This window comes from Scyliorhinus canicula, chromosome 4 (assembly GCF_902713615.1).
Source record: "Scyliorhinus canicula chromosome 4, sScyCan1.1, whole genome shotgun sequence".
Classification (NCBI taxonomy): Eukaryota; Metazoa; Chordata; class Chondrichthyes; order Carcharhiniformes; family Scyliorhinidae; genus Scyliorhinus; species Scyliorhinus canicula.
The window spans coordinates 131,462,942-131,489,905 of NC_052149.1; the positions used below are offsets into that span (position 1 = coordinate 131,462,942).

General features: G+C 47.8%; 1 protein-coding gene across 4 annotated transcripts in view; it reads right to left on the minus strand.

Moving 5' to 3' along the window:
* cop1 (COP1 E3 ubiquitin ligase) overlaps nt 1–26,964 on the minus strand; it is a 171,441-nt gene that overhangs the window by 62,705 nt on the left and 81,772 nt on the right. For 3 of the 4 annotated variants that reach the window (XM_038795194.1, XM_038795192.1, XM_038795195.1), the window contains 4 exons: nt 20,378–20,435; nt 6,352–6,466; nt 5,158–5,293; nt 1,225–1,368 (listed from right to left, as the gene is read on the minus strand). In XM_038795194.1, the coding sequence (XP_038651122.1) occupies nt 1,225–1,368; nt 5,158–5,293; nt 6,352–6,466; nt 20,378–20,435 (453 nt within the window). The remainder of the gene's footprint in view (nt 1–1,224; nt 1,369–5,157; nt 5,294–6,351; nt 6,467–20,377; nt 20,436–26,964) is intronic. The other variant, XM_038795193.1, reaches the window with a different exon arrangement.

Below are 26,964 nucleotides of genomic sequence, written 5' to 3' on the forward strand. Positions count from 1 at the left end.
TCACGAAGTTCAAAAATCTTCGATCTTAAACAAAGAAAAGTACAGCTTAGGAACAGGCCCATTGGCCCTCCAAGCCTGTGCCGACCATGCTGCCCGTCTAAACTAAAATCTTCTACACTGCCTGGGTCCGTATCCCTCTATTCCCATCCTATTCATGTATTTGTGAAGATGCCCCTTAAATGTCACTCTCGTCCCTGCTTCCATCACCTCCTCCAGCAGCAAGTTCCACGCATCCACTACTCTGTGTAAAAAAAACTTGCCTCGTACATCTCCTCTGTACCTTGCCCCTCGCACCTTAAACCTATGCCCCCTAGTAATTGACACCTCTACCTTGGGGAAAAGCCTCTGACTATCCACTCTGTCTATGCCCCCCATAATTTTGGAGACCTCGATCAGGTCGCCCCTCAACCTCCGTCATTCCAGTGAGAACAAACCGAGTTTATTCAACCGCCCCTTCATAGCTAATGCCCTCCATACCAGGCAACATCCTGGTAAATCTCTTCTGCATCCTCTCTAAAGCCTCCACATCCTTCTGGTAATGTGGCGACCAGAATTGAACACTATACTCCAAGTGTGGCCTAACTAAGGTTCTAACACTGATCCTAATTTTCTGTTGTGCTTTGCTGGGTTGTCGTTTTTTTCCTAATATTTCTCTCAAATCCTTTACCAGGCAGCAACTAAACTGCCATTCACACCTCCTCCAGACACACCTTTCTTTATGTGACCTATTCCCAATCACTTTGGCTTTTCATCATGAAACCTTTGGTCATTTAATCTCTGCTGTCCTCCACTCCATCACAGATCTTCCCTTTTGCTCCTCTTCCCAGCCACGCCCACACCCTCCAATTTAATTGTTCAAAATCGATTACATTTTAAAAAATATATTTAGAGTACCCAATTCGTTTTTTCCAATTAAGGGGCAATTTAGCGTGGCCAATCCACATACCCTGCACATCTTTGGGCTGTGGGGGCGAAACCCACACAAACACGGGGAGAATGTGCAAATTCCACACGGACAGTGACCCAGAACCGGGATCGGTGCCTTGGGGCAGCAGTGCTAACCACTGCGCCACGGTACTGCCCCAAAATTGATTACATTTTTAAACTCGAAAGGACACAGGCCTGAATTGTTAAATCTGCTTATCCACAAATGCTGCTCAACCAATGCATTTCTGGAATTTATTTCAGATTTTCAGCAACTTTTGCATTACTGGATGCACTGACCTGATTTTGGAGTTGCAGGTCATTTCATTGACCGGATAGTGAATGTCCACAGCATCCTGGATCACGGTCCCGTACTCAAATACCTTGATCCGCTTCGTCACACCAGCAATGGCAAAGAAATCACAATCTCTGTCAAATTCAATGCTGTAAGGGAAAAAGCACCGTTTCATGAAGAACTTCTAGTGCGTGAAGGGTCAACATTGTATTTATAGATCAGCTTTTCTAATGTCTGAGGCTCAGAAGAATTGCAAACAGAGGTAGAAATGGAGAGAATGGGGCAGCTGGTTGGAGGGAGGTTTTAACGAGGGCTTTCAACGAGGAAAATAAGTTGAGGGGTTCAGGGAGAGAATTTCAGAACATAGGGCCATGCCAACTGGAGGCATGCCCAACATACAGAAATAAATTATAACAGGAATGCTTACGAGGGAGATGGTAGTGTACTGGTTAATGCTCTGGGGACATGGGTTCAAATCCCACCACCAGACTGGTGGAATTCAATTAATAAATCTGGTCTCAGTAATGGCGACCAAAAAACTATCAGCAGTGATTTAAAAACCCATCTGCTTTATCAATGTCTTTTGGGAAAGAAACTCCACCGTCCTTACCTGATCTGGCCTCCATGTTACTCCAGACACAGCAATGTGGCTGACTCAGTTCAAGGGTAATAATAATAATAATAATAATAATAATAATAATAATAATAATAATAATAATCGCTTGTCATGAGTAGGCTTCAGTGAAGTTACTGTGAAAAGCCCCTAGTCGCCACATTCCGACACCTGTTCGGGGAGGCCGGCACGGGAATTGAACCCGCGCTGCTGGCATTCTTCTGCATTACAAGCCAGCTGTTTAGCCCACTGTGCTAAGAGATGAGCAACAAATGCTGACCTTACCAACGGCACTCACATTCCATGAAAGAACAATAAAATAAAGGCCCAAGAGAAAAGCACAGTGAGTGATAGTGCTGGGGAAGATCACAACAGATGGAGACACCCTGGAATGATATGAAAGGATGGAAATTTTCAAATTAAGGTAATGCTCAACCAACAAGTCAGTGAGGACAGGAATGATGGACAAACAGGACTTGGTGCGAGTTGAGACATGGACACCAGAGTTTCAATGACAGCAGTTAACATGCATTAGAATAGGAGAAGTAGGCTGGGATTGCATTGGAACGGTCAAGTCCAGAGATAACAAAGGCATGAATGAAGGATTTCAACAGATGAGCTGAGCTGAGGCAGGGACAGAGTTGGGTGATGTTGGACTTGAAAGCAAGTGGTCTTAGTGATGGTCTGGGCATGTGGTCAGAAGCTGACAGAATTGTTACGGCGGAGGATGCGGCCATTTGGCCCATCGTGTCTGCACCGACTCTCCAAGCGAGCATCATGACTCGTGCTATTCCCCTGCCTTTTTCCCATACCTCTGCACATCGTTTCTATACCTCTGCACATCGTTTCTATACCTCTGCACATCATTTCTCTACCTCTGCACATCGTTTCTCTACCTCTGCACATCGTTTCTCTACCTCTGCACATCGTTTCTATACCTCTGCACATCGTTTCTATACCTCTGCACATCGTTTCTATACCTCTGCACATCGTTTCTATTCAACTAATCATCCAATGCCCTCGAGTGCCTCAACTGAACCTGCCTCCGCCACACTTCCAGGCAGTGCATTCCAGGGCCCAACCACTCGCTGTCTGAAATATTTTTTATCATCACATTATATTTTCTTCTTTTGAAAATCACTTTAAATTTTTGCCCTCTTGTTCTTTTTCCAAAGGTGAACAGTTTCTCCCCATTTCCTCTGCCCAGCCCCCTCATGATTTTGAACATCTCTATCAAATCTCCTCTTAGCCTCTTCTCTTCAAGGAGAACAGTCCCAACCTCTCCAATCAATCCTCATAACTGAAGTTTCTCATCCATGGAACCATTCTTGTGAACATTTTCTGCACTCTCTCCAATCTGTTCACATCCTTCTTATGGTGTGGCACCCACAACTGTACACAATACTCCAGCTGAAGTTCAACTCGTGTCTTGTGTAAGTTCAGCATAATCTCCTTGTGCCATGTCCCCTGGAGGATCCTGATTTATGTTTTGCAAAGAGGAGTACAGGTAAATCGCAGAGAATTCTTGTTTGACCGTGGCGATCGGAATGGGCAGGGGTGGGCTTGTGTGGTGTTGTTGCGAGTGAGCAGGCTTTCACCTCGGCGGTGCTGTATGCATCGGGATGACGGCTGCCATTGAGGATACTGTTCTGGATGAGGATTTTGACTCTGTGGTGCAGGTCTTTCGAGCTCACTTTGAGGATTGTGAGGTATCCTTTGGAGAATGGTGGGGACGCAGGAGAGAATCCTTGTATTCAATAGAGCACTTCCCCTGGTAACGGCCCGCCTTCGATTAGTTGAGATTCTGCTGCATGGTGAGTCATCTACCCCGACGGGTTTGGGAGGTAGGGACTGGACAAGGAGTGTCCATGATCCCGGTCTCTGGCGAGAATTCCCGACCGAGTTTGAAAATCGGCTGCCATACCTTAGTGATATATTATCCTGTTTTGATTGCATCGAGCCAGTTATAATGTTGTTCTCATGTTCCCCTGTGTATTCATGTACATTGAACTGTTTTTTCTTCCTTACTGTGATGTATTTATTTTTGTAATTATGTTGCTAGTTTACAAAATGTAAAACCTTAATAAACATATTTTTAAAAAGAACGAAATCCATGTTGGCTCTTCCGAATCGACCCACGTTTTTCTGTATGACTACCAACACTACCCTGAGTAATAGTTTCTGGAAGCAAGCCCACTTCTAATGTTACACTGACTGGCCGGTATTGCTGGGTTTATCCTTACAACTTTTTTTGAACAAGGAAGTAATGTTTACAATTCTCCAGTCTTCCGACACCTCTGGAGTCTAAAGAAGACTGGAAGATTAAGGCCAGCGCCCCTGAAATTTCCATTCTCACTTCTTCAAGATCCTTGGATGCATCTCATCCGGTCCTGGTCTCTTGTCAACTTTCAGCACCAACAGTCTACGCAGCATTTCTTCCTGATCAATTTTGACCCCTTCTCCAGACAGAGTTTCCTCATCTGTCACCATGTCCTGGGTAGCATCTGGCTCCTTGGCAAAGACAGATGCAACTTTTTTATTATTTATATGCCATCGGAAGTAAAATATGACACCAAGTTAGTGAAGAATCTGCTTCAGGCTGGGGCAGTTGCCAGGGAGGGGAAAATAATCCGGGGCCAGAGAACAGAACTCACAGAAGGGACTGAAAAGAATGAGTTTTACCATAATGTTGTAAGAAATTTCTGTTGATGGAGCACTGGAATGTCAGAGAAGCAGTCTGAGTATTTAGAGATAGGAGAAAAATCAAGAGAGGTGACAGTGAGATGGGCTCGGTTTCCTTAATGAACACATGAAAACTAATGCTGTACTTTCAGATAATGTTGCCCAGGAGCAGTATGTAGATGAGGAATAGGAGGGGTCCATGGATAGATCCTTGAAACATACCAAAGGGAACCATGCAGGAATGATATAATAATAATAATAATAATAATCGCTTATTGTCACAAGTAGGCTTCAATTAAGTTACTGTGAAAAGCCCCTAGGCAGAGAAGAGAAGCTATTGCAGCTGACGACTGGATAGATAATAAGGAACAAAGTAAAAGCAGTTCCATTTGTCAGGCTGAAAGTAGAGGAGGATGGTGGGCTTAAACTGTGAACACAACTGTTAACCATGTGGATCAATAAGCAGGCAGGATCTGTATTGAACAGGAATCAGGCAGGGACCAAAACCTGCCATGTGTACACACTGAGAATGATAACTTCAGCGACAATGTCGACTCAGGATTCATCCAATCCCACATACAACAATGGCCACAGGGACAAAGTTCCCACTTTAAAAAAATCTCAAAGTTTTGCAATCTCTGACCTCGATACGATACTTGAACCGTTGTATAAGTCATTGGCGTAGGAAAGGGTGGCCAGGGGTCTCACAGAGCTGTATCTTGTAAACTTTGAAAGGCACTCCTGAAATTCTTCCAGCTGATTGACAGACCTTGTTTCATCTGCAAGGAGTAATCAAATGAGTCAGTCAGAACTCTTACATGATGTGATGTAGTTATAAACCTACTCGGGAGAGACACAATCGGGAGATTGAAAAAAGCAAAAATAGTGACACCACAGCAATAAACAATTTGATTTGTTGGAGAAGAAGCTAGTTATTTGTTTTTATGCAAGGGGAAAGGAGCCCAAGAGACAAAAGAGCGCAAATCAGAGAGAGCAGTCAGAGAGACTTCATAACGAGGCACGGGAGGGAGAGGAAGAGATGATTGTTGAGTGACAGCTGTGTAACACTTCACATAACTTTAAGGTGTGTCAGTGCAGCTCGGGTATGTGGAATGTGCATCCTCTGGGGTGTGCGAGGTTGTGCAGGCACAAAGTGCCCTCCTGACTATATCTGCAGAAGTTTGAGCCCTACCAGTGTGGTATGGTTTTCAGAGAACGCAGGAAGGGACAGTAGGGTCCTGGGTGAGGTTGCAGAATTTTAACAGTGGCTGGAGTCACTGTGGTGCATCTGCAAGGCTGAGAATAACATGGATTACATGTTTAGAGATATGGTCTGTAAATGAAAATGGGAAAGAATGGAGTTTGGAACAAAATACACAAAATAAAAGAAACATATAGAAAATAGGTAAAGTAACATACAAGTGGGAATGTCAAGACACTTCAATCAAGCGGGACTGCTTTGCCCTGGACAGTGTCGAGCATCTCAAGTGTTGCTGGAGCTGCACTCATCCAGTCAAGTGGAGAACTTTCCATCACACTCCTCACTTGTGCCTTGTAGACAGGCTTTGTGAAGGCAGGAGATAAATTACTCACTGCTGGATTCCCAGCTCTGACCTGCTCTTGTGTTTATATGCCTAGTCAGTTCAGTTTCTAGTCAATGGTAATCCTCAGGATGTTGATTGTGGGGGATTCAGCGATGGTAATGACATTGAATGTTAAGGCGAGATGGTTAAATTCTCTCTTGTTGGAGATGGTCACTGCCTGGATACAGCATTTCAACTTTATGATACACAGATATGTGAAACTTATATTGCCAAAGAGAAGAAACAACCTTTACCTGACAAACGGGATAACCTGGTCGAGAAATAGCACTGCTCGAGATCCTCAAAGTGAGCAGTTAATCGCTTGCGTCGGGAGGCCAGTGTGTTATTGTACCACGTTTGTCTCTTTCCCTGCGCACACACAAAGTAACTGTCAAACACTAGACATTTATACAATAAAATGCAGCTTAAAATTTTCTTTTTTTTTTAAAATGATTTTTATTAAGATTTTCACAAAATATAAACAAAACAATATTAACAAAACAACCATGGTAAAAACCCAAGAACAACACCCACCCAACTACAAAAGCAACTACAAAAAAAAAGCAAACAAAAAGGAAAGAGATAACACCCGCCACATCCAACAAACCCATGTACACAATTCTCCCTCCCACCGAACCAAACCCCCCCACCCCCCGGTTGCTGCTGCTGCCGACCTGTTTCCCTACCGTTCCGTCAGGAAGTCCAGGAAAGGCTGCCACCGCCTAAAGAACCCCTGTACTGATCCCCTCAGGGCAAATTTCACCCTCTCCAATTTGATGAAACCCGCCATATCATTGATCCAGGCCTCCACGCTTGGGGGCCTCGCATCCTTCCACTGAAGAAGAATCCTCCGCCGGGCTACGAGGGACGCAAAGGCCAGGACACCGGCCTCTTTCGCCTCCTACACTCCCGGCTCCACTGCAACCCCAAAAAGTGCGAGTCCCCAGCCTGGCTTGACCCTGGATCCCACCACCCTCGACACCATCTTTGCAACCCCCTTCCAAAACTCCCCCTGCGCTGGGCACGCCCAAAACATATGGGCGTGGATCGCTGGGCTCCCCGAGCACCTAGCACACCTGTCTTCGCCCCCGAAAACCTACTCATCCTCGTCCCAGTCATGTGGGCCCCATGAAGCACCTTGAACTGTATGAGGCTAAGCCTCGCACAGGAAGAGGAGGAATTCACTCTCTCCAGGGCATCCGCCCACGTCCCCTCCTCAGTCTCCTCACCCAGCTCCTCTTCCCATTTACCCTTCAGATCCTCCACCGAGGCCTCGTCTACCTCCTGCATTACCCGGTATATGTCCAAAATCCTCCCTCCTCCAACCCACACCCCCGAGACCACCCTGTCCCGTACCCCACGTGGGGGCAACAAGGGGAACCCCCTCCACCTGCCGCCTGGCAAACGCCCTAACCTGCATGTACCGAAACGTGTTCCCCGGGGCGAGCCTAAACTTCCCCTCTAACTCCCCCAAGCTCGCGAACCTCCCCTCCACAAACAGGTCCCTCAACCTCCTAACTCCTACCCTGTGCCAGCCCAGAAATCCGCCATCAATGCTCCCTGGAACAAACCGGTGGTTCCCCCGTATCGGGGCCTCCATCGAGCCCCCCACTTCTCCCCTATGCCGTCGCCATTGCCCCCAAATTTTGAGGGTAGCCGTCACCACCGGGCTCGTGGTATACCTCGTTGGAGGGAGTGGCAACGGCGCCGTTACCAGTGCCTCCAGGCTCGTGCCCACACAGGACGCCATCTCCATCCTCTTCCATGCTGCCCCTTCCCCGTCTATTACCCACTAACGCACCATCGCTGCATTGGCAGCCCAATAGTACCCACATAGGTTGGGCAGCGCCAGCCCCCCCCTATCCCTGCCCCGTTCCAAGAACACCCTTCTCACCTTCGGAGTCCCATGTGCCCACACAAATCCCATAATACTCCTGCTGACTCTCCTAAAAAAGGCCTTCGGGATAAGGATGGGGAGGCACTGGAACAGGAACAAAAACCTCGGGAGCATCGTCATCTTAACGGACTGCACCCTCCCCGCCAGTGACAGCGGTAACATATCCCACCTTTTGAACTCCTCCTCCATCTGCTCCACCAACCTTGTGAGGTTGAGCTTGTGCAGGGCCCCCAGCTCCCAGCCACCTGGACTCCTAGGTACCTGAAGCTCTTCCTTGCCTGCTTCAGTGGGAACCTACTAATCCACTCCTCCTGATCCCCTGGGTGCACCACGAACAACTCGTTCTTGCCCAGGTTCAGCTTATATCCAGAGAAGCCCCCAAATTCACTAAGAATCCTCATCACTTCCAGCATCCCCCCCACCGGGTCCGCCACATACAGCAACAGGTCGTCCGCATAAAGCGACACTCGATGCTCCTCCCCACCCCGCACCAGAACCCTCCAGTTCCCTGACTCCCTCAACGCCATGGCCAGGGGCTCAATTGCCAACGCAAAGAGCAAGGGGGACAGGGGACACCCCTGTCTCGTCCCCCGGTACAGCCGAAAGTACTCTGACCTCCTCCTATTCGTGGCTACACACGCCATCGGGGTCTCATAGAGCAACCTCACCCAACGGACAAACCCCTCCCCAAACCTTTCCAACACCTCCCACATATACCCCCACTCCACTCTATCAAAGGCCTTCTCCGCATCTAATGCCACCACTATCTCCGCCTCCCCTTCCACAGCCGGCATCATAATAAAGTTGAGGAGCCTTCGTATGTTTGTATTCAACTGCCTTCCCTTCACAAACCCCGTCTGGTCCTCGTGAATGACCCCCGACACACAATCCTCTATTCTTGTGGCTAAGATCTTTGCCAGCAGCTTGGCGTCTACATTTAGCAGCGAGATCGGCCTATATGACCCACGCTGCAGAGGGTCCTTGTCCCGCTTCAGGATCAAGGAAATCAGCGCCCGTGACATAGTTGGGGGCAAAGCCCCCCCCTCCCTTGCCTCGTTAAAGGTCCGAACCAACAGGGGGCCCAACAGGTCCGCATACCTTTTATAGAATTCGGCCAGAAACCCATCCTGCCCGGTGCCTTCCCCGGCTGCATGCTCCCTTTCCCTTTAACCAGCTCCTCTAGCTCGATCGGCGCCCCCAGTCCCTCCACCTGCTCCTCCTCCACCCTCGGGAATCGCAGCTTGTCCAAGAAGCGCCCCATTCCACCCCCCTCCACCGGGGGTTCAGACCGGTACAGTTCCCCATAAAAGTCCCTAAAGACCCCATTAACGTCTACCCCCCTCCGCACCACCTTCCCAGCTCTATCCGTCACTCCCCCAATCTCCCTGGCCGCGTCCCGTTTTCGGAGCTGGTGTGCCAGCATCCTGCTCGCCTTCTCCCCATATTCATACACCGCCCCGTGCTTTCCTCCACTGAGCTTCCACCTTTCTGGTAGTCAATAGGTCGACCTGTCCTGAAGGCTACGCCTCTCCCCCAGCAATCCCTCCTCCGGAGCCTCCGCATATCTCACCCTCACCATCTCCCCTACCAGTCTCTCCCTCTCCCTCTGCTCCCCCTCTCTCTATGGGTTCGGATGGAAATCAACTCCCCTCTAATCACCGCCTTCAATGCCTCCCAGACCGTCCCCACTCGGACCTCCCCATTATTGTTGGCCTCAAGGTACCTCTCAATACACAACCGAACCCTCCCGGCCACCTCCTCTTCTGTCAGCAGCCCCACCTCCAATGCCAGAGCGGACGTTGGTCCCTCTCCTCCCCCAGCCGAGGGGCATGATCCGAAATGGCAATGGCAGAGTATTCAACATCCTCCACCCTCGAAACCAGCTCCCTGCTCAGGACAGAAAAATCAATCCTCGAAAAAGCCTTATGCATGTGCGAGAAAAACGAGTACTCCCTGGCCCTTGGCCTCGCAAACCTCCAGAGATGCACCCCTCCCATCTGATCCATAAATCCCCTCAACATCTTAGTCGCCGCCGGCCTCCTACCCGTCCGGGACTTGGATCGATCCAATGGGGGATCCAGCCCAGTGTTGAAGTCCCCCCCATGATCAGGCCCCCCACCTCCAGGTCCGGAAGGCGGCCCAACAGGCGCCGCATAAACCCCGCATTGTCCCAATTTGGGGCGTAAACATTCACCAACACCACCCGCTCCCCCTGCAGCTTACCACTCACCATTACATACCTCCCGCCACTGTCAGCCACCACATTTAACGCCTCAAACGACACCCTCTTTCCCACCAGGATCGCCACCCCCCGATTCTTCTCATCCAGCCCTGAATGAAATACTTGGCCCACCCATCCCTTCCTCAGCCGAACCTGGTCCGCCACTTCCAGGTGTGTCTCTTGGAGCATGGCCACATCCGCCTTCAGCCCCTTCAAGTGCGCAAACACCCGGGCCCGTTTGACCGGCCCATTCAGCCCCCTCACATTCCAGGTTATCAGCCGGATCAGAGGGCTCCCTGCCCCCCTCCCCTGCCGATTAGCCATAACCCATCCCCTGCCCAGCGTCCGCCGCTCGGCCACTTCCCCACGGCGGCAACTCCCCCCCCCCCCCCCCCCCTCCCCTCCCCAGCATCCTCCAGCTCCTTCCTGGCCATTTCAGCAGCAACCCGGTTTCCCCCCCGCCCCCCCCCCCCCCCCTCACCAAGGCTAGGACCCCTCCTAGCCGCGCCCCTCCCTTCATAGCACTCCCGTGAGCCAGCTAACTTCTGCTGACCCCGGCGACTCCCGCCATACCTCCGACTCCTCCCCACGTGGGACTACTCCTCCTCCTTCGTGCCCATCAGCAGACCCCCCCCCCCGCTCTTGCGCGGGAAAATAACAGCCAGCAACGGCCCGCGCTTCTCAGCCCCAACTCCGCCCCCATCATCCCACAGTGCGGGAAACCAGAGAAAAGCCCGCGCTTTCGCCTTGCCCAACCCCGCCTCCTCTTGGGCAACTCCCATTGCCAGTCCCCACCACCAGCTCCCTGCACTCCCAGTTTACCTCCCTGCCCGAACTCGTCCACCAGACGCATACAAAAAGACATAACGACATCACCCCACCTACCGTAAAGCCAACACACATCTTGCATTAAACAGAGAACCAGAGCAAAGATCAAACACAATTGCATTATCATACAAAATACCCCATTTTGGACCCTCAGTTTGAGTCCAGTTTCTCGGCCTGCACAAAGGCCCATGCCTCCTCCGAGGAACATTATCAAAATAATGGTGCCGGTCCTTGTAGGTGACCCACAGACGCACCGGCTGCAACATGCCAAACTTCACGCTCCGTCTGTGGAGCACCGCCTTCGTCCGGTTGAACCCGGCCCTCCGCTTAGCCACCTCCGCACTCCAGTCCTAGAAGATCCGCACCTCCGTGTTCTCCCACTTGCTGCTCCGCTCCTTCTTGGCCCACCGGAGCACGCACTCACGATCAACGAACCGGTGAAACCGCACCAACACCGCCAGCGGCGGCTCTTTCTGCTTGGGCCTCCTAGCCAGAATTCTGTGGGCCCCTCCAACTCCAGGGGCCCCTGGAAGGACCCAGCTCCCTTGAACGAGTTCAGCATAACGACCACATAGGCCGCCAGGTCCGACCCCTCCGTGAGGCCCTGATTCCGCACATTCTTCCGCCTCGACCGGTTGTCCAGCTCCTCGAACCGCTCCTGCCACCTTTTATGGAGTGCCTCATGCATCTCCACCTTCCCCGCGACGGCCACGGCCTCATCCTCCCTTTCGGAGGCCTGCTGCTGCAGCTCCCGGATCACGGCCCCCTGGGCTGTCTGAGTCTCTATCAGCTCTCTGGTGGTAGCCTTCGGCGACTCCAGCAGCTCCACCTTAAGCTCCCGGAAGCAGCGCAGCAGAGTCTCCTGCTGCTCCTGCGCCCACTGCCTCAGCTCCTCGAGGGCGCCGCCAGCCGCCATTTTGTTTCTCTTCCCCCACTTTTCCAGGGGTGCTTCCACTGTTTCTCTGCTTACCCCACTCCTGGTCCGGACCATAGGACCTTAGGGATCTATTCCAGACCCCTTCCCACGTCGGGATTTGTCGGCGAAGTTCCGTTGGGGGCCCTGAAAAGAGCCCCAAAGTCCGTTATTAGCGGTAGCTGTCGAGCGTGCGGCTGAGCTCCGCATTGCCGCCACCGGAAGTCCAAACTTAAAATTTTCTTCTGCCCATCCAGCCACTGAGTTCTGTTTAATCTGCATTTCCACCAACCTTCCTTCTGGAGGCTGGTTTAGCACAGTGGGCTAAATAGCTGACTTGTAATGCAGAAGAATGCCAGCAGCGTGGGTTCAATTCCCGTACCAGCCTCCCTGAACAGGCACCGGAATGTGGTGACTAGGGGCTTTTCACAGTAACTTCATTGAAGCCTACTTGTGACAATAAGCAATTACTATATTATTATTGGGGTGAAGTAGGAAGTAATAACAACAATATCCCACGGTGCTTCACAGAAACAATGCCAAACAAAATTTTACACTAAATCACACAAGATTAGGTCAGGTAACCAAACACTTGAAATGAAAAAATGAAAATAGCTTTTTGTCACGAGTAGGCTTCAATGAAGTTACTGTGAAAAGCCCCTAGTCGCCACATTCCGGCGCCTGTCCGGGGAGGCTGGTACGGGAATCGAACCGTGCTGCTGGCCTGCTTTAAAAGCCAGCGATTTAGCCTGGTGAGCTAAACCAGCCCCTTGCTTCAAGTTTTGAAGTTTTAGGGTGAGACAGGCGAGAAACAAGGAGTCCATTTGGCTCAGTGTGTCCCTGGCAACCCTCTGAAAGAGCAACTCAGCTGGCCTCATTTCCCCACAGCCTTGCAAATTTTGTCTTACATGGGATTACATTGCGTTTCTCGCACAGAACAAGGCCATTCAATCCATGCTGGTGTTTATTCTCCACTTGAGCATCTGTTCTGATCTAAATTTACCATTGTAGCCCTCTATTCCCTTGTTGAGCTTTCACTTGAATGTGTCTATACTATTCACTTCAACTACTCTGTGTGGGAGCAACTTCCCCATTCTCACCACCCTCTAGGTAAAGAAGATTTTCTCTTGTTATGACACCCTGGGCTAGTAGTGCATGGTAAATTCCGGCCCCACAGGCTCCCTAGTCCGAACATAAGTGAATTAACCAATAATTTGTACATATTTTGAGGTCTTTGACCCTTAACTGTTCCAATGACAGACACCAAATTTGTAAGTAAATCTGAATAGCTTTATTCATATCAAGAGAACACACACACACACACACACACACACACACAGTGGGAAGTGGAAGAGTCAAAATTGTGGAGATTAAAAGGGCATGAGGTGAATATCTTTGCTACTGAAGTGATCTTTGTAGTCAGCTATCTCATTGGGATGTGGAGTGTTAAAACCATCACCTATAACCTCCAGGCCGATTCTCAGGCTGTGGGATCCCCTCTAGGGTGCCACTTTAACTTGTGTTGACCTGAGCCTTACCATGGAAGATGCACTTTAGGACTGCTCAGTTCCTTACCTGCTTTCAGCTTCAGCAGACTGCCCAACAGGTTGTCTCAGTTAAACAGAGTATCAGAGGAGCAGCTTCCACAAGGCCTTAGATTGATCTGGTCACCTTAGGGGGAGAGGAATCTGGAAAGCTTCCCCCCCCCCCCATGTCTGCAGGCTTTAAAAACTCACTAGCTGGAGTGCTCTGTTTAGCTGGAGTGCAGCACGGTAGCATAGTGGTTAGCACAATGGCTTCACAGCGCCAGGGTCCCAGGTTTGATTCCCATCTTGGGTCACTGTCTGTGCGGAGTCTGCAAATTCTCCTCGCGTGTGTTTCCTCCCACAGTCGAAAGATGTGCAGGGGTAGGTGGATTGGCTGTGCTAAATTGTCCTTAGTGTCCAAAAAAGGTATGGTAAGGTGGGGTTACGGGGATAGGGTGGAAGTGTGGGGATAGGGTGGAGGCTGAGGTGGGGTGCTCTTTCCAAGGGCCAGTGCAGACTCGACGGGCTGAGTGGCCCCCTTCTGCACTATAAATTCTGTGACTCTGAGAGCCGCAGCCGAGATATCAGAGAGAGAGTTCCACCCTTTCTGGGAGAGATATTTAACAGAGTTCTCCTGAGCTCAGACCAAACTGGAACCCAAACCTACAGAGTCACACAGCAAGGAGCCTTCCAGAACAATCTGCATCGAGAATCTACCAAGTCCCAGGATTTCAATGGAGCCGATTGGCTGCTGGCCAAGGCTATCAAAACATTATCAGTGGACCAGGCCAAATAACCCATTGTTTAGGGACTGTTCGAATAGCACCTTATACTGAGGTTTATTCTTGTTTAAAAATAAAGGTTGGGATACTATAAAAAGTGATACAGCAAAACAGAGAATAAAGGAATTACACAAGGAAAGCAAGATTTAAACAGGGAAAGCAAGGTTTAAACATGAGGATCCTTACACTCGGAGTTCCCAATTTTATTTCTTGGGCACTATCTTATATTGATGGCCTCTAGCTCTGCTCTCCCCCACTCTGTGTCCACTCTATCAAAATCAGAATTTGAAGGAGCTAATGAATGACCCGACACATTCAGGATATGATGAGAAGGAAAAGAGATCCTTCAGCAAGTACAAGAGGAGCAAATCAACAGAGGCATTATGGAGAACAGAAAGTGAAAGATGGAGTTTAAGAAAACAATTAGAAGAGCAAAGAGGGAATATGATAAAGCTCTGGCTGGTATAAGTAGGGAAAATCCCAAGGTATTCTCCAAGTATAATAATGGGAAGAGAATAACCAGGGAAAGAGTAAGGTCCATTCGGGACCGACAGGGAAATCTGTGGGTGGAGCCAGAAGACATTGGCAGGGTGTTGAACGGATACTTCACATCCGAGAGAATGAGGAGGCAGATGCAGAACTCAGAGACAGTGAGGTTCGTGCGAATTTATCATCAGGAGTGACAAGGTATTGGGAGGTGTTCGCAGGCTTAAAAGTGGACAAATTTCCATGTCTAGATAAATTGTGTCCCAGAATGATGTGGGAAGTGAGGGAGGAGATTGCAGGGGCTCTGACCTAAATTTTTAATTCATCTCTGGCCTCGGGGGAGATGCCAAAGGACTGGAGAACAGCTAATGTGGTTCCACTATTTAAGAAATGTTGTAGAGATAAGCCAGAGAACTAGAGAGCAGTGAGTCTCACATCAGTGGTGGGGAAATTCCGAAGGAGAGAATCTATCTCCACTTGGAGACGCAGGGTTTGATCAGGAATAGTCAACATGGCTTTATCAGAGGTAGGTCATGCCTAACAAATTTGTGCATGTGACCAGGTGTATAGATGAGGATAGTGCAGTAGATGTAGTTTACATGGATTTCAACAAAGCCGTTGACAAGGTCCCACATGGGAGACTTCTCAAAAGGCAAATGCACAGAGGATACAGGGTAACTTGATATGGTGGATTCAAAATTGTGTCATAAGAATGTCGCTTTAAGAAATGTTTGGCTGCTCATGTTACTGCAGTGATGTCAGAGTGTGGGTGGAGCTGAGCTTTGGTTCTGCTTTTTAGTTTCACTTTGAGAAAAGCTTGGGTGTGTCTGTCTTTTTGGTTTCATTTTTCAGTGTGTTGCAGCTGAAGTCAGACAAAGCAGCTGTACTGTTGATCTCTGCCATGAAGGACTATTTCTTAATCATTTGGTGAATTCAGAATTATAAATGTTTTCAGTATTAAATGTAAACTCTGATGTGCTTCTGTTTAAAGGTTTGTTAAGTCTTCTGGGTGTAAAAGGACAGCATACAGATTACTTAGTGTTGTATTCTTTGGGGGGTGTATTTGATTTACTGGTTGCTAAGATGTTCACTGTTTGTTTTAAAAAAGGTTAACTTGAGTTAATAGAATAAGCATTGTTTTGCTTCAAAAAATACTTTTCCATTTCTGATGTACCACACCTGTAGAGTGGGCCGTGTGCTCCCCATACCACAATCTATTCAAAGTTGTGGGTCAGGTGAACCCCATGATACACAGTGGGGTTCTCTAAACCCTGGCCCATAACAATTGGCTTAGCTGCAGGAGACTGAGTGTGATAGAGGCGGTTACCTCACAGCCTTTAAAAAATACCTGGATGAACACTTGGCTCGCCATAATATTCATGGCTATAGGCTGAGTGCTGGAAAATGGGATTCGGTGGGAAGGCCAGGTGCTTTTCATGCATCGGTGCAGATTCGATAGGCCAAAGGGTCTCTTCTGTCCTGTATTATTCTGTGATTCTATTACATCACCCTTTTAGTTGCCTTTATTCAAAAGAGTCTCAGCTCGTTAATCCTTTCACCTTAGTTATTTAAACAATTCCCTTTTGAAAGCTCAAATGTGTTCACTTCCAACAATTCTCAGGCAGTGTAATCCTGAACCTAATCACTTACTTCATAAAAAAATATTATCCGCATGTCACCTTTGTGGGTGGGAGGGAGAAAGATTTAGAACATAGAACATTACAGCGCAGTACAGGGCCTTCGGCCCACGATGTTGCGCCATCCAGTGAAACCCCTCTAAAGTCCCTCTACACTATTCCTTTATCGTCCATATGCCTATCCAGTGACCATTTGATTGCGTTTAGTGTTGGTGAGTCCACTACTGTTGCAGGCAGGGCATTCCACGCCCCTACTACTCTCTGAGTAAAGAACCTACCTCTGACATCTGTCCTATATCTATCTCCCCTCAATTTAAAGCTATGTCCCCTCGTGCTGGACATCACCATCCGAGTAAAAAGGCTCTCACTGTCCACCCTATCTAATCCTCTGATCATCTTGTATGCCTCAATTAAGTCACCTCTTAACCTTCTTCTCTCTAACGAAAACAGCCTCAAGTCCTTCAGCCTTTCCTCATATGATCTTCCCTCCATACCAGGCAACATCCTTGTAAATCTCCTCTGTACCCTTTCCAATGCTTCCACATCCTTCCTATAATGTGGCGACCAGAACTGCACACAATACTCCAAATGCGGCCGCACCAGAGTTTTGTACAACTGCAACATGACCTCATGGCTCCGAAACTCAATTCCTCTACCAATAAAAGCTAACACACCGTACGCCTTCTTAACAACCCTCTCAACCTGGGTGGCAACTTTCAGGGATCTATGGACATGGACACCGAGATCTCTCTGCTCGTCCACACTACCAAGAATCTTACCATTAGCCCAGTACTCTGCCTTTCTGTTATTCCTTCCAAAATGAATCACCTCACACTTTTCTGCATTAAACTCCATTTGCCACCTGTCAGCCCAGCTCTGCAGCTTATCTATGTCCCTCTGTAACTTGTAACATCCTTCTGCACTGTCCACAACTCCACCGGCTTTAGTGTCATCTGCAAATTTACTCACCCATCCTTCTACGCCCTCCTCCAAGTCATTTATAAAAATGACAAATAGCAACGGCCCCAAAACAGATCCTTGTGGCACACCACTAGTAACTGGACACCAGTCAGAGCATTTCCCATCAACCACCACTCTTTGTCTTCTATCAGCTAGCCAATTTCTGATCCAAACTGCTAAATCACCCTCAATCCCAAGCCTCTGTATTTTCTGCAATAGCCTACCATGGGGAACCTTATCAAACGCTTTACTGAAATCCATATACACCACATCAACTGCTTTACCCTCATCCACCTGTTTGGTCACCTTTGCATTTAAATTGTACCACTTTACCCTTTTTCACTTTAAATTTCATCTGTCCAAGTGTTGATTTATTCCACCAGTCTGTCTATGTCATAGAAGTTCTAGAATCTCCACGGTGCAGAGTAGGCCATTGGGCCCATCGCATCTGCGCCAATTCTTCTGAAAGTGTCTATTGCCCCTGCCTGACCCCGAAACCCCATCTAACCTGCACATCTTTCGACTGTTTGAGGAAACACATGCAAATACGGGAGAACGTGCAAACCACAGTCACCCATGGCTGGAATCGAACCCAGGTACCTGGTGCTGTGAGGTAGCAGTGTTAACCATGGTGCCACCATGCCACCCTCTTGAAGTCTATCGCTATCCTCCTCACAGTTCACTATACTTCTGCACATCCAAGTCTATGTCAATACAGATCAAGAAAAGCAGTCGTCCTGGTACCGACCCCTGGAAAAACCCACGCTATATCTCCCATCAGTCTGAAAAAATAAGCGTTCACTACTCCTGTTTCATGTCCCTCCACCAACTTTGTATACATGGTGCTACTGTCCCTATTGTGCCACGGGCTTCCACTTTGCTCACAAGCTTGTTATGCAGGACTTTATCAGACCACTTTTTCTGTCATAACAACTCATTTAGAGAGGGAGTTCCAGAGTCTAAGACTTTGTCATCTAAAGGCACTGCCACCAAAGGCAATGTGATTATAATTGAGAATGTACACGAGACCAGAACTGCAGGAGAGCTCAAAGTGCTGGAAGGGCTGGGGAATGTTCCCAAGATAGAGAAAGACAAGGACATGAAGGGATTGAAAACCAGGATGAGAATGTTAAAGGATCCCAAAAGGGAGAAACAGTATTTTAAAGGTGTCAACTGTGGTTCAAGTGCACTCACAACTGTGGGTTTGAGGTCAACCAAAGAGATTTGAGATGATAATCTCGGCCAACGTTCCAGAGCACTAATCGAGGAAGAGCTACACTATCAGAGGCGTGTCTTTCGGATGAGGTCATAAACCAAGGTTCTATCTGTTTCAATGGAAAGTAAAGGTTCCCATGGCCCATTCCCTATAGATAACAAAATCAGTTAAATATAACAACCAGTCTATATTTCAGCCACATTGCTGCAAAATCCCAAAAACGTCCAACGTCCCAGAGATCACAGTGAAGTAACAAGCCCAAGGGATCCAAACCCTGGCCCAGAGCAACAAGCCCAACAGTTCCAGACACTGGCCCAGAGCAACAAGCCCAACAGATCCAAACCCTGGCCCAGAGCAACAAGCTCAAGGTATCCAAACCCTGGCACAGAGCAACAAGCCCAACAGATCCAAACCCTGGTCCAGAGCAACACGCCCAACAGATCCAAACCCTGGCCCAGAGCAACAAGCCCAACAGATCCAAACCATGGCCCAGAGCAACAAGCCCAACAGATCCAAACCCTGGCCCAGAGCAACACGCCCAACAGATCCAAACCCTGGCCCAGAGCAACAAGCCCAACAGATCCGGACCCTGGCCCAGAGCAACACGCCCAACAGATCCAAACCCTGGCCCAGAGCAACAAGCCCAACAGATGCAGACCCTGGCCCAGAGTAACACGCCCAACAGATCCAAACCCTGGCCCAGAGCAACACGCCCAACAGATCCAAACCCTGGCCCAGAGCAACATGCCCAACAGATCCAAACCCTGGCCCAGAGCAACAAGCCCAACAGATCCAGACCCTGGCCCAGAGCAACATGCCCAACAGATCCAAACCCTGGCCCAGAGCAACAAGCCCAACAGATCCAAACCCTGGCCCAGAGCAACATGCCCAACAGATCCAAACCCTGGCCCAGAGCAACAAGCCCAACAGATCCAAACCCTGGCCCAGAGCAACAAGCCCAACAGATCCAGACCCTGGCCCAGAGCAACAAGCCCAACAGATCCAAACCCTGGCCCAGAGCAAAAAGCTCAAGGTATCCAAACCCTGGCCCAGAGCAACACGCCCAACAGATCCAAACCCTGGCCCAGAGCAACACGCCAACAGATCCAAACCCTGGCCCAGAGCAACACGCCCAACAGATCCAAACCCTGGCCCAGAGCAACACGCCCAACAGATCCAAACCCTGGCCCAGAGCAACAAGCCCAACAGATCCAAACCCTGGCCCAGAGCAACACGCCCAACAGATCCAAACCCTGGCCCAGAGCAACAAGCCCAACAGATCCAAACCCTGGTCCAGAGCAACACGCCCAACAGATCCAAACCCTGGCCCAGAGCAACAAGCCCAAGGTATCCAAACCCTGGTCCAGAACAACAAGCCCAACAGATCCAGACCCTGGCCCAGAGCAACAAGCCCAAGGGATCCAAACCCTGGCCCAGAGCAACAAGCCCAACAGATCCAAACCCTGGCCCAAAGTAAGAAGCCCAACAGATCCAAACCCTGGCCCAGAGTAACACGCCCAAGGTATCCAAACCCTGGCCCAGAGCAACAAGCCCAACAGATCCAGACCCTGGCCCAGAGCAACAAGCCCAAGAGATCCAAACCCTGGCCCAGAGCAACAAGCCCAACAGATCCAAACCCTGGCCCAAAGTAACAAGCCCAACAGATCCAGACCCTGGCCCACACCACGTCCAGTGGATTCAACGAGGAAAAACATATCTTGCATCATTGACCAAACTGTATTTTTAATTAATAGAAAGAAAGAAACTGTTGGGCACTCGCAGTATGCAAACACATTAGAACTTCACCAGTTTACCTGTGAGCTTCCACCAAAGCCAGGAGGCTGGGAATATTCCGTGGAGTCTATAATACTGCTGAAATAGACAGAACATGAACAATATTGTTAGGAGTAGCAACAATGACATGATATTTACATAATAGTGGACAGAAACAGAAAAGTGTGTTTCATCCTAAATACAGGCTATCGGAATGTTCATAAAAAGGACGCCACAAGCAATAAAAGGTCAGATCTAATTTTGCTGCTGGATCCTAAAAGCTTCCTAGCCCTATGGTCTACCACCATCCCTTGCTCCTTTGTATATCCTGCTTTTCAATTGAACTTTGTACTTGATCTCCTTTGTTAATCAAGGATTTTGCATCTTTCGCGTGGATTCCCTCGTTTTGATTGAGATAAACCCCTGCTGAGCATTATGGACCAGCTGTTTGAATATCTGCCATTGCTCATTTACTGACCTGAATCTTAGCTTGAGCGACTTCTCCCTCATACCATTATACTTACCCTTTTCAGTTGAAAACACATGGCATTCACCCTCAAACTTTATCTGGAATTCTATCATATTGTGGTCACTACCCCATAGGGGATCCTTAACCACAAGATCCCTTACTAATCCTTCTCTACGCAAAACCAAATCTAAAATAGCCCGTTCCCCATGTAGGTTCCACAACATACCGTTCTAAAAAGCAATCCACAAATTATTTTTCTACACTTCCCGAAGATCATTTGGTAAGGATAGTTATAGAACAGGAATAGATTTGGATGAATGTTATGGTTCAAAGAATAAGATATGCAAATAGGGGAAAGAAAGGTGTCATAGGTAAAAGGTGGATAAAGGGAGTTTACTTCTTTAAGTAAAGAGAGGAAGCTAATCAATTCTGGGAGAGAGCTGTTCTAAAGAAATGTGTGATTAAACGGGAAGAACATGTAAGGAGATAACGAAAACCTACGAATAGCTGGTCAACTCCCAGTAAACAGCGTGAACAAAGCGAGATCTGAAAACCCAACTGCTGTGAAACCTCAGATGTCTCCCTAAGGCAGAGTTACTGGAATTTAATAGACCTTCAAATATAGACAGTGTTGCTGAACAGACTGGGGAAGGTTAGTTCTGAAGGTAGTTAAAGCTCTGATGGTGGTTAAATTAAGATTGTTTGCAGCTAGTTAAAATATTGGCACACTGTAAAGCCACTGTCTTATTTAAGTATACTTCTATTTTAGTTTACGTTGCTATAAAATAATCACACAAATAGTCAGGGACATCATTTCTGGATTTCAAAACTTCTCCTACCATACAAACTGCAAACTCTAACGTGAGGGCAGTTGCTTCAATTTTCCTTCTGGGATTTGAACAGCTCAGCATTTACAGCCATGCCCTCTGCAGTGGGATATCAATGGGTGTGGGGAGAGAGGGGGAAGAGTGGGATCAGACTGGATGGCACATTGAATAGTATGGGGAATGAGGAAAGTGGGATTAGACTGGGTGGGATATTAAAGGGGTTAAGCAGTAGTGTGGAGATTGGGATTAGACTGGGTGGTTTATTGAATTGCATTGGGAATGGGGAGAGTGGGATTAGATTGGTGAGATATTAAAGGGGTAGGCAGTACGAAAAGTGGGAACACACTGGGTGGGATATCAAAGGATGTGGGGAGAGTGGCATTAGACTGGGTGGGATACTGAATTGTATGGGGAATAAAATGAGTAGGATTAGACTGGGTGGGATATTAAAGGGTGCAGGTTGTGAGGAGAGTGGGATTAGACTGGGCAGGATATTAACAGATGTGGGGAGCGAGGAGAGTGGGATTAGACTGGCTAGGGTATTAAAAGGGGGCGGAGAATGAGAGAGAGAGTGGGATTAGACTGGGAGAGATATTATAAAGTGTGGGGAGTGAGGAGAGTGAACATAGAACTGTACAGCATAGTACAGGTCCTTCGGCCCATGATTTTGTGCCAAACTAGTCTGAAACTAAGATCAAATTAACCTACTCCCCATCATTCTTGTGCACTCCATATGCCTATCCAATAACTGCTTGAAAGTTCCTAAAGTGTCCGACTCCACTACCACAGTTGGGAGTGCGTTCCACGCCCCAACCACTCTCTGAGTAAAGGACCTACCTCTGACATCCCTCCTATATCTTCCACCATGAACCTTATAGTTATGCCCCTTTGTAATAGCTACATCCATCCGAGGAAAAAGACGCTGAACGTCCACTCTATCTATCCCTCTCATCATCTTATACACCTCAATTAAATCACCTCTCATCCTCCTTCGCTCCAATGAGAAAAGCCCTAGCTCCCTCAACCTTCCCTCATAAGACCTACCCTCCAATCCAGACAGCATCCTGGTAAATCTCCTTTGCACTCTTTCCAATGCTTCCACATCCTTCCTATAATGATGTGACCAGAATTGCACACAATACTCCAAATGTGGTCTAACCAAGGTCTTGTACAGTTGCAGCATAACCCCGCGGCTCTTAAACTCAATCCCATGTTATGACCCCTGGAATACTAAAAGGTGTGGGGAGTGAGAAGAATGCGATTAGATTGGGTGGGATACTAAAGAGTTCAGGGAGTGAGGAGAGTGGGATTAGATTGCATGGGATACTAATGTGAATGAGGAGTGAGTTGGAGAGTGCGGGACAACTGGGTGGGATATTAAAGGGTGTGAGGAGTGAGGAGAGTGGGATTAGACTGGGTGGGATATTAAAGGGTGTGAGGAGAGTGGGATTAGACTGGGTGGGATATTAAAGGGTGTGAGGAGAGTGGGATTAGACTGGGTGGGATATTAAAGGGTGTGAGGAGTGAGGAGAGTGGGACTAGACTGGGTGGGATATTAAAGGGTGTGAGGAGTGAGGAGAGTGGGATTAGACTGGGTGGGATATTAAAGGGTTCAGGGAGTGAAGAGAGTGGGATTAGACTGGGTGGGATATTAATGCGGATGAGGAGCGAGTTGGAGTTTGAGAGACTACTGGGCGCGATATTAAAGAGTGTGGGGAGTGGGAAGAGAGTGGGATTAGACTGGATGGGATATTAAAGATTTTGGGGGCTTTGTTGAAAGAAGGTCAAATACCAGCATGCAACATATGAAACAAAGTACATGGTTTATGTTTTCCTCTTTGCATTCAATAGATAATGAATTACAGTCTGTGTAATTGCCTTGACTGTTCCTTGGCTGTCTGGAACTAAGTATGTCAATACAGCAATTGATAGATTTGATAGATGCCTTATCTCATCCAGTATTTCAATCTACCTTCAGAGACATTGAATATGCGCAAAAGACAGGAGCTGTGCTTGGATACCTTTGTATTTGGCTTGCGCGCAATTGGGCAGTATTCCCCATACAAGATGGGGTTGTACCCAATAGGACAGAAACCACAGATCCAAAACATAGAAAAGTGATGTTTTGAATGGAAGTGATGGCTCATTGTGGGAACTGCAGACAGAGTAAGTCATTGGCACCACGGGTGGCTCATCTGTACAGGAATGCGCAAAGAACACTGGAAGAGTGACAGTGATAGGAGATTCAATAGTTAGGGGAATAAGCAGGTGTTTCTGCACCCACAGATGTGACTCCAGGATGGTGCGTTGCTTCCTTGGTGCCGAGGTCAATGTTGTCACGGTGTGAAGCAGCCAGCACACATGCTCCATATTGGTACCGATAACATAAGCAGAAAGGAAGATACTTGTAGTCCTGCAGTCAGAACTTAGGGAGCTCGGTAGGAAATGAGCGAGCAGAACCTCCAAATAAGCAATTTCTAGATTACTTAAGGTACCACATGCAAGTGAGTATAGAAATAGAAGGTTAAAACAGACAAATTCATGGCTGGAAAGATGGTGCAGGAGAGAGGGATTTAGCTTAATGACATATTGGAACAAGTTCTAGGCGAGATGGGCGCGCACCTGCCAGCACCAAGACAACGCATGATGCAGGATTCGTGATGACGGTTACAGAAATGTCCATGTGTGTCCCTAACTATTGAATCTCCTGAAATGACAGCATTTCCACTTCTTGATGCTCCCCCCTGTAGACTTCCTTATCCATAGGGGTCATGGTCTGGGCTGCACTCCACCAAACTGTTGTCACCTCCAATTGCTCAGTATGAAAGAGACTCCTGAACTTTCTTTCCCTACTCTTTTGCATGGTCACCTGTCTACTACCCTGAACTCTTACTACCATCAAAAGGACAAAAGGAGCAGATACCTGGGAATACCACCACTTGCAATTCACTCGCCATCCTGACTTGGAAATATATCGCCGTTCCTTCACTGTGGCTGGGTCAAAATCCTGGAACTCCTTCCTTAACAGCACTGTGGTTGTACCTACACCACAGGTACTGCAGCGAACATATGAATTAGGAAGCCACTCAGCGCCTTGAGCCTGTTCTGCCATTCAATAAAATCATGGCTGGTTCAAGGGATTCAAGGTGGCAGTTCACCACTAGCTTCTCAAGGGCAATTAGGGATGGGCAATGAATGCTGGTCTAGCCAGGGACACCCACATCCCTTGAATGAGTTTTAAAAATGACTCACGTTGCAACAAAATGATCCACAATTGCAAGATCATAATTATAACAATTATAAGGTCCGAATATAACAATTGCATGCTTCTTGTAAGGTGGACTATTGAGGATCCCAGTGAGATGAAGGCACTTGCAAACCAAGAATATTTCTTAACAAATGCACCCATGAACACAATACGGTTTTTACAGAATTCAATCAACGGCTAAGTTTAAGCAACTGATTTATAATGGTTCCCACAGCATCAAATCAAAGATACTTGACCCTGAACAGAAAATCTGCCATTAATTGGAGAGAAAGCAAGACTGTTCTACCTTCAAATGGCTTCCTTCTGCACTGTAACAATTCTGTCAATTCTGAAAACCTGCTACAGATCTTCTCTTTCCAGAGAAAAGCAGCAAAAGAAAAGCTCAACCCCCAGGCTCTCTGCACTGAAATCAGATATCAAGCTGTTCATCAAGTCTGACACATTGAAAGAGGCACTTCTACTTAGTTATACCATCTATTCCAATGACATGAATCCAGCATTAATCCAGGATGTGGTGGAAGATCCCACTATTTCAAACTAGTCTGCTGTATGAGAAGCACAATTTTGTTCATTTTAAGAAGTCTTCCAACACCAGGTTAAAGGCCAACAGGTTTGTTTGGAGTCACTAGCTTTCAAAGCTCAGCTCCTTCATCAGGTGATGAAGGACTCACCTGAGGAAGGAGCCGCGCTTCGAAAGCTAGTGTTTGAAACAAACCTGTTGGACTTTAACCTGGTGTTGTAAGACTTCTTACTGTGCCCACCCCAGTCCAACGCCGGCATCTCCACATCTTTGTTCATTTTGGTATTGACTGGTAGATCTAATTTACATCTCAGAAAGTTTTGTATTTCTGGCATTGGTCCCACTGTGACTCAAATTTCAGTTCATAATATCAGAATATAAATTAACTCAAAACTCCCACCAACAGGAACAAGTAGTTCTTTTAGAGCGTGAGGCTCAAATAATTGATCGGCTTCCTTCTGTGCTGTACAGTTGCATGGGCATATTTTCAAGATACAACAAAGCCAATTAATTGCAGAGGCATGCTCTCAGCAACAACACCGTTTCAAAGGACCATCTTGCCTGGCTAATTGCTTAACTAAGAGTGAGCTGCTCAAGTGAATGTTAGAAAATAATGTAATGTACCTGAATTTGCAAGTAAATCATCAAGAAAGCTCAACATTACATCACACGGACAGCGCGGTGGCGCAGTGATTAGCACTGCTGCCTCACGGCGCCTAGGACCCGGGTTCGATCCCGGTCCGAGGTCACTGTCTGTGTTGAGTTTGCACATTCTCCCTGTCTGTGTGGGTTTCATCCACACAATCCAAAAGATGCACAGGTTAGATGGATTGGCCATGCTAAATTGCCCCTTAATTGGGAAAAAAAAGAATTGGGTCCTTTAAATTTATATATTTTTTAAATTACATCTCACAAGCTGAAAGCTCAAGTACAAACTGAAGCTCCTTTCCTAACAGCACTGTGTAGCTACACCAGATGGACTGCAGCAGCTCAGAAAGACTCAAGGGCAATTAGGGACGAACAATAAATGTTGGCTTAGCCAGTGAGGCCTACGCCCAATACATCAATAAAAACATGGAAATGGTTGAAAGTAGTGTCAGTCAGGAAAGTGGCATCAGGTTTGGTAGTATGAGGGTTTATTTCAATTTATTTAAATAGTCTGAGTTAAGAGGACAATAGAACATAGAACGATACAGCGCAGTACAGGCCCTTCGGCCCACGATGTTGCACCGACATGGGAAGTCAAAAACTAAAGGCCATCTAACCTACACTATGCCATTATCATCCATATGCTTATCCAATAAACTTTTAAATGCCCTCAATGTTGGCGAGTTCACTACTGTTGCAGGTAGGGCATTCCACGGCCTCACCACACTTTGCGTAAAAAACCTACCTCTGACGTCTGTCCTATATCTATTACCCCTCAATTTAAGGCTATTTCCCCTCGTGCTAGCCACCTCCATCCGCGGGAGAAGGCTCTCACTGTCCACCCTATCTAACCCTCTGATCATTTTGTATGCCTCTATTAAGTCACCTCTTAACCT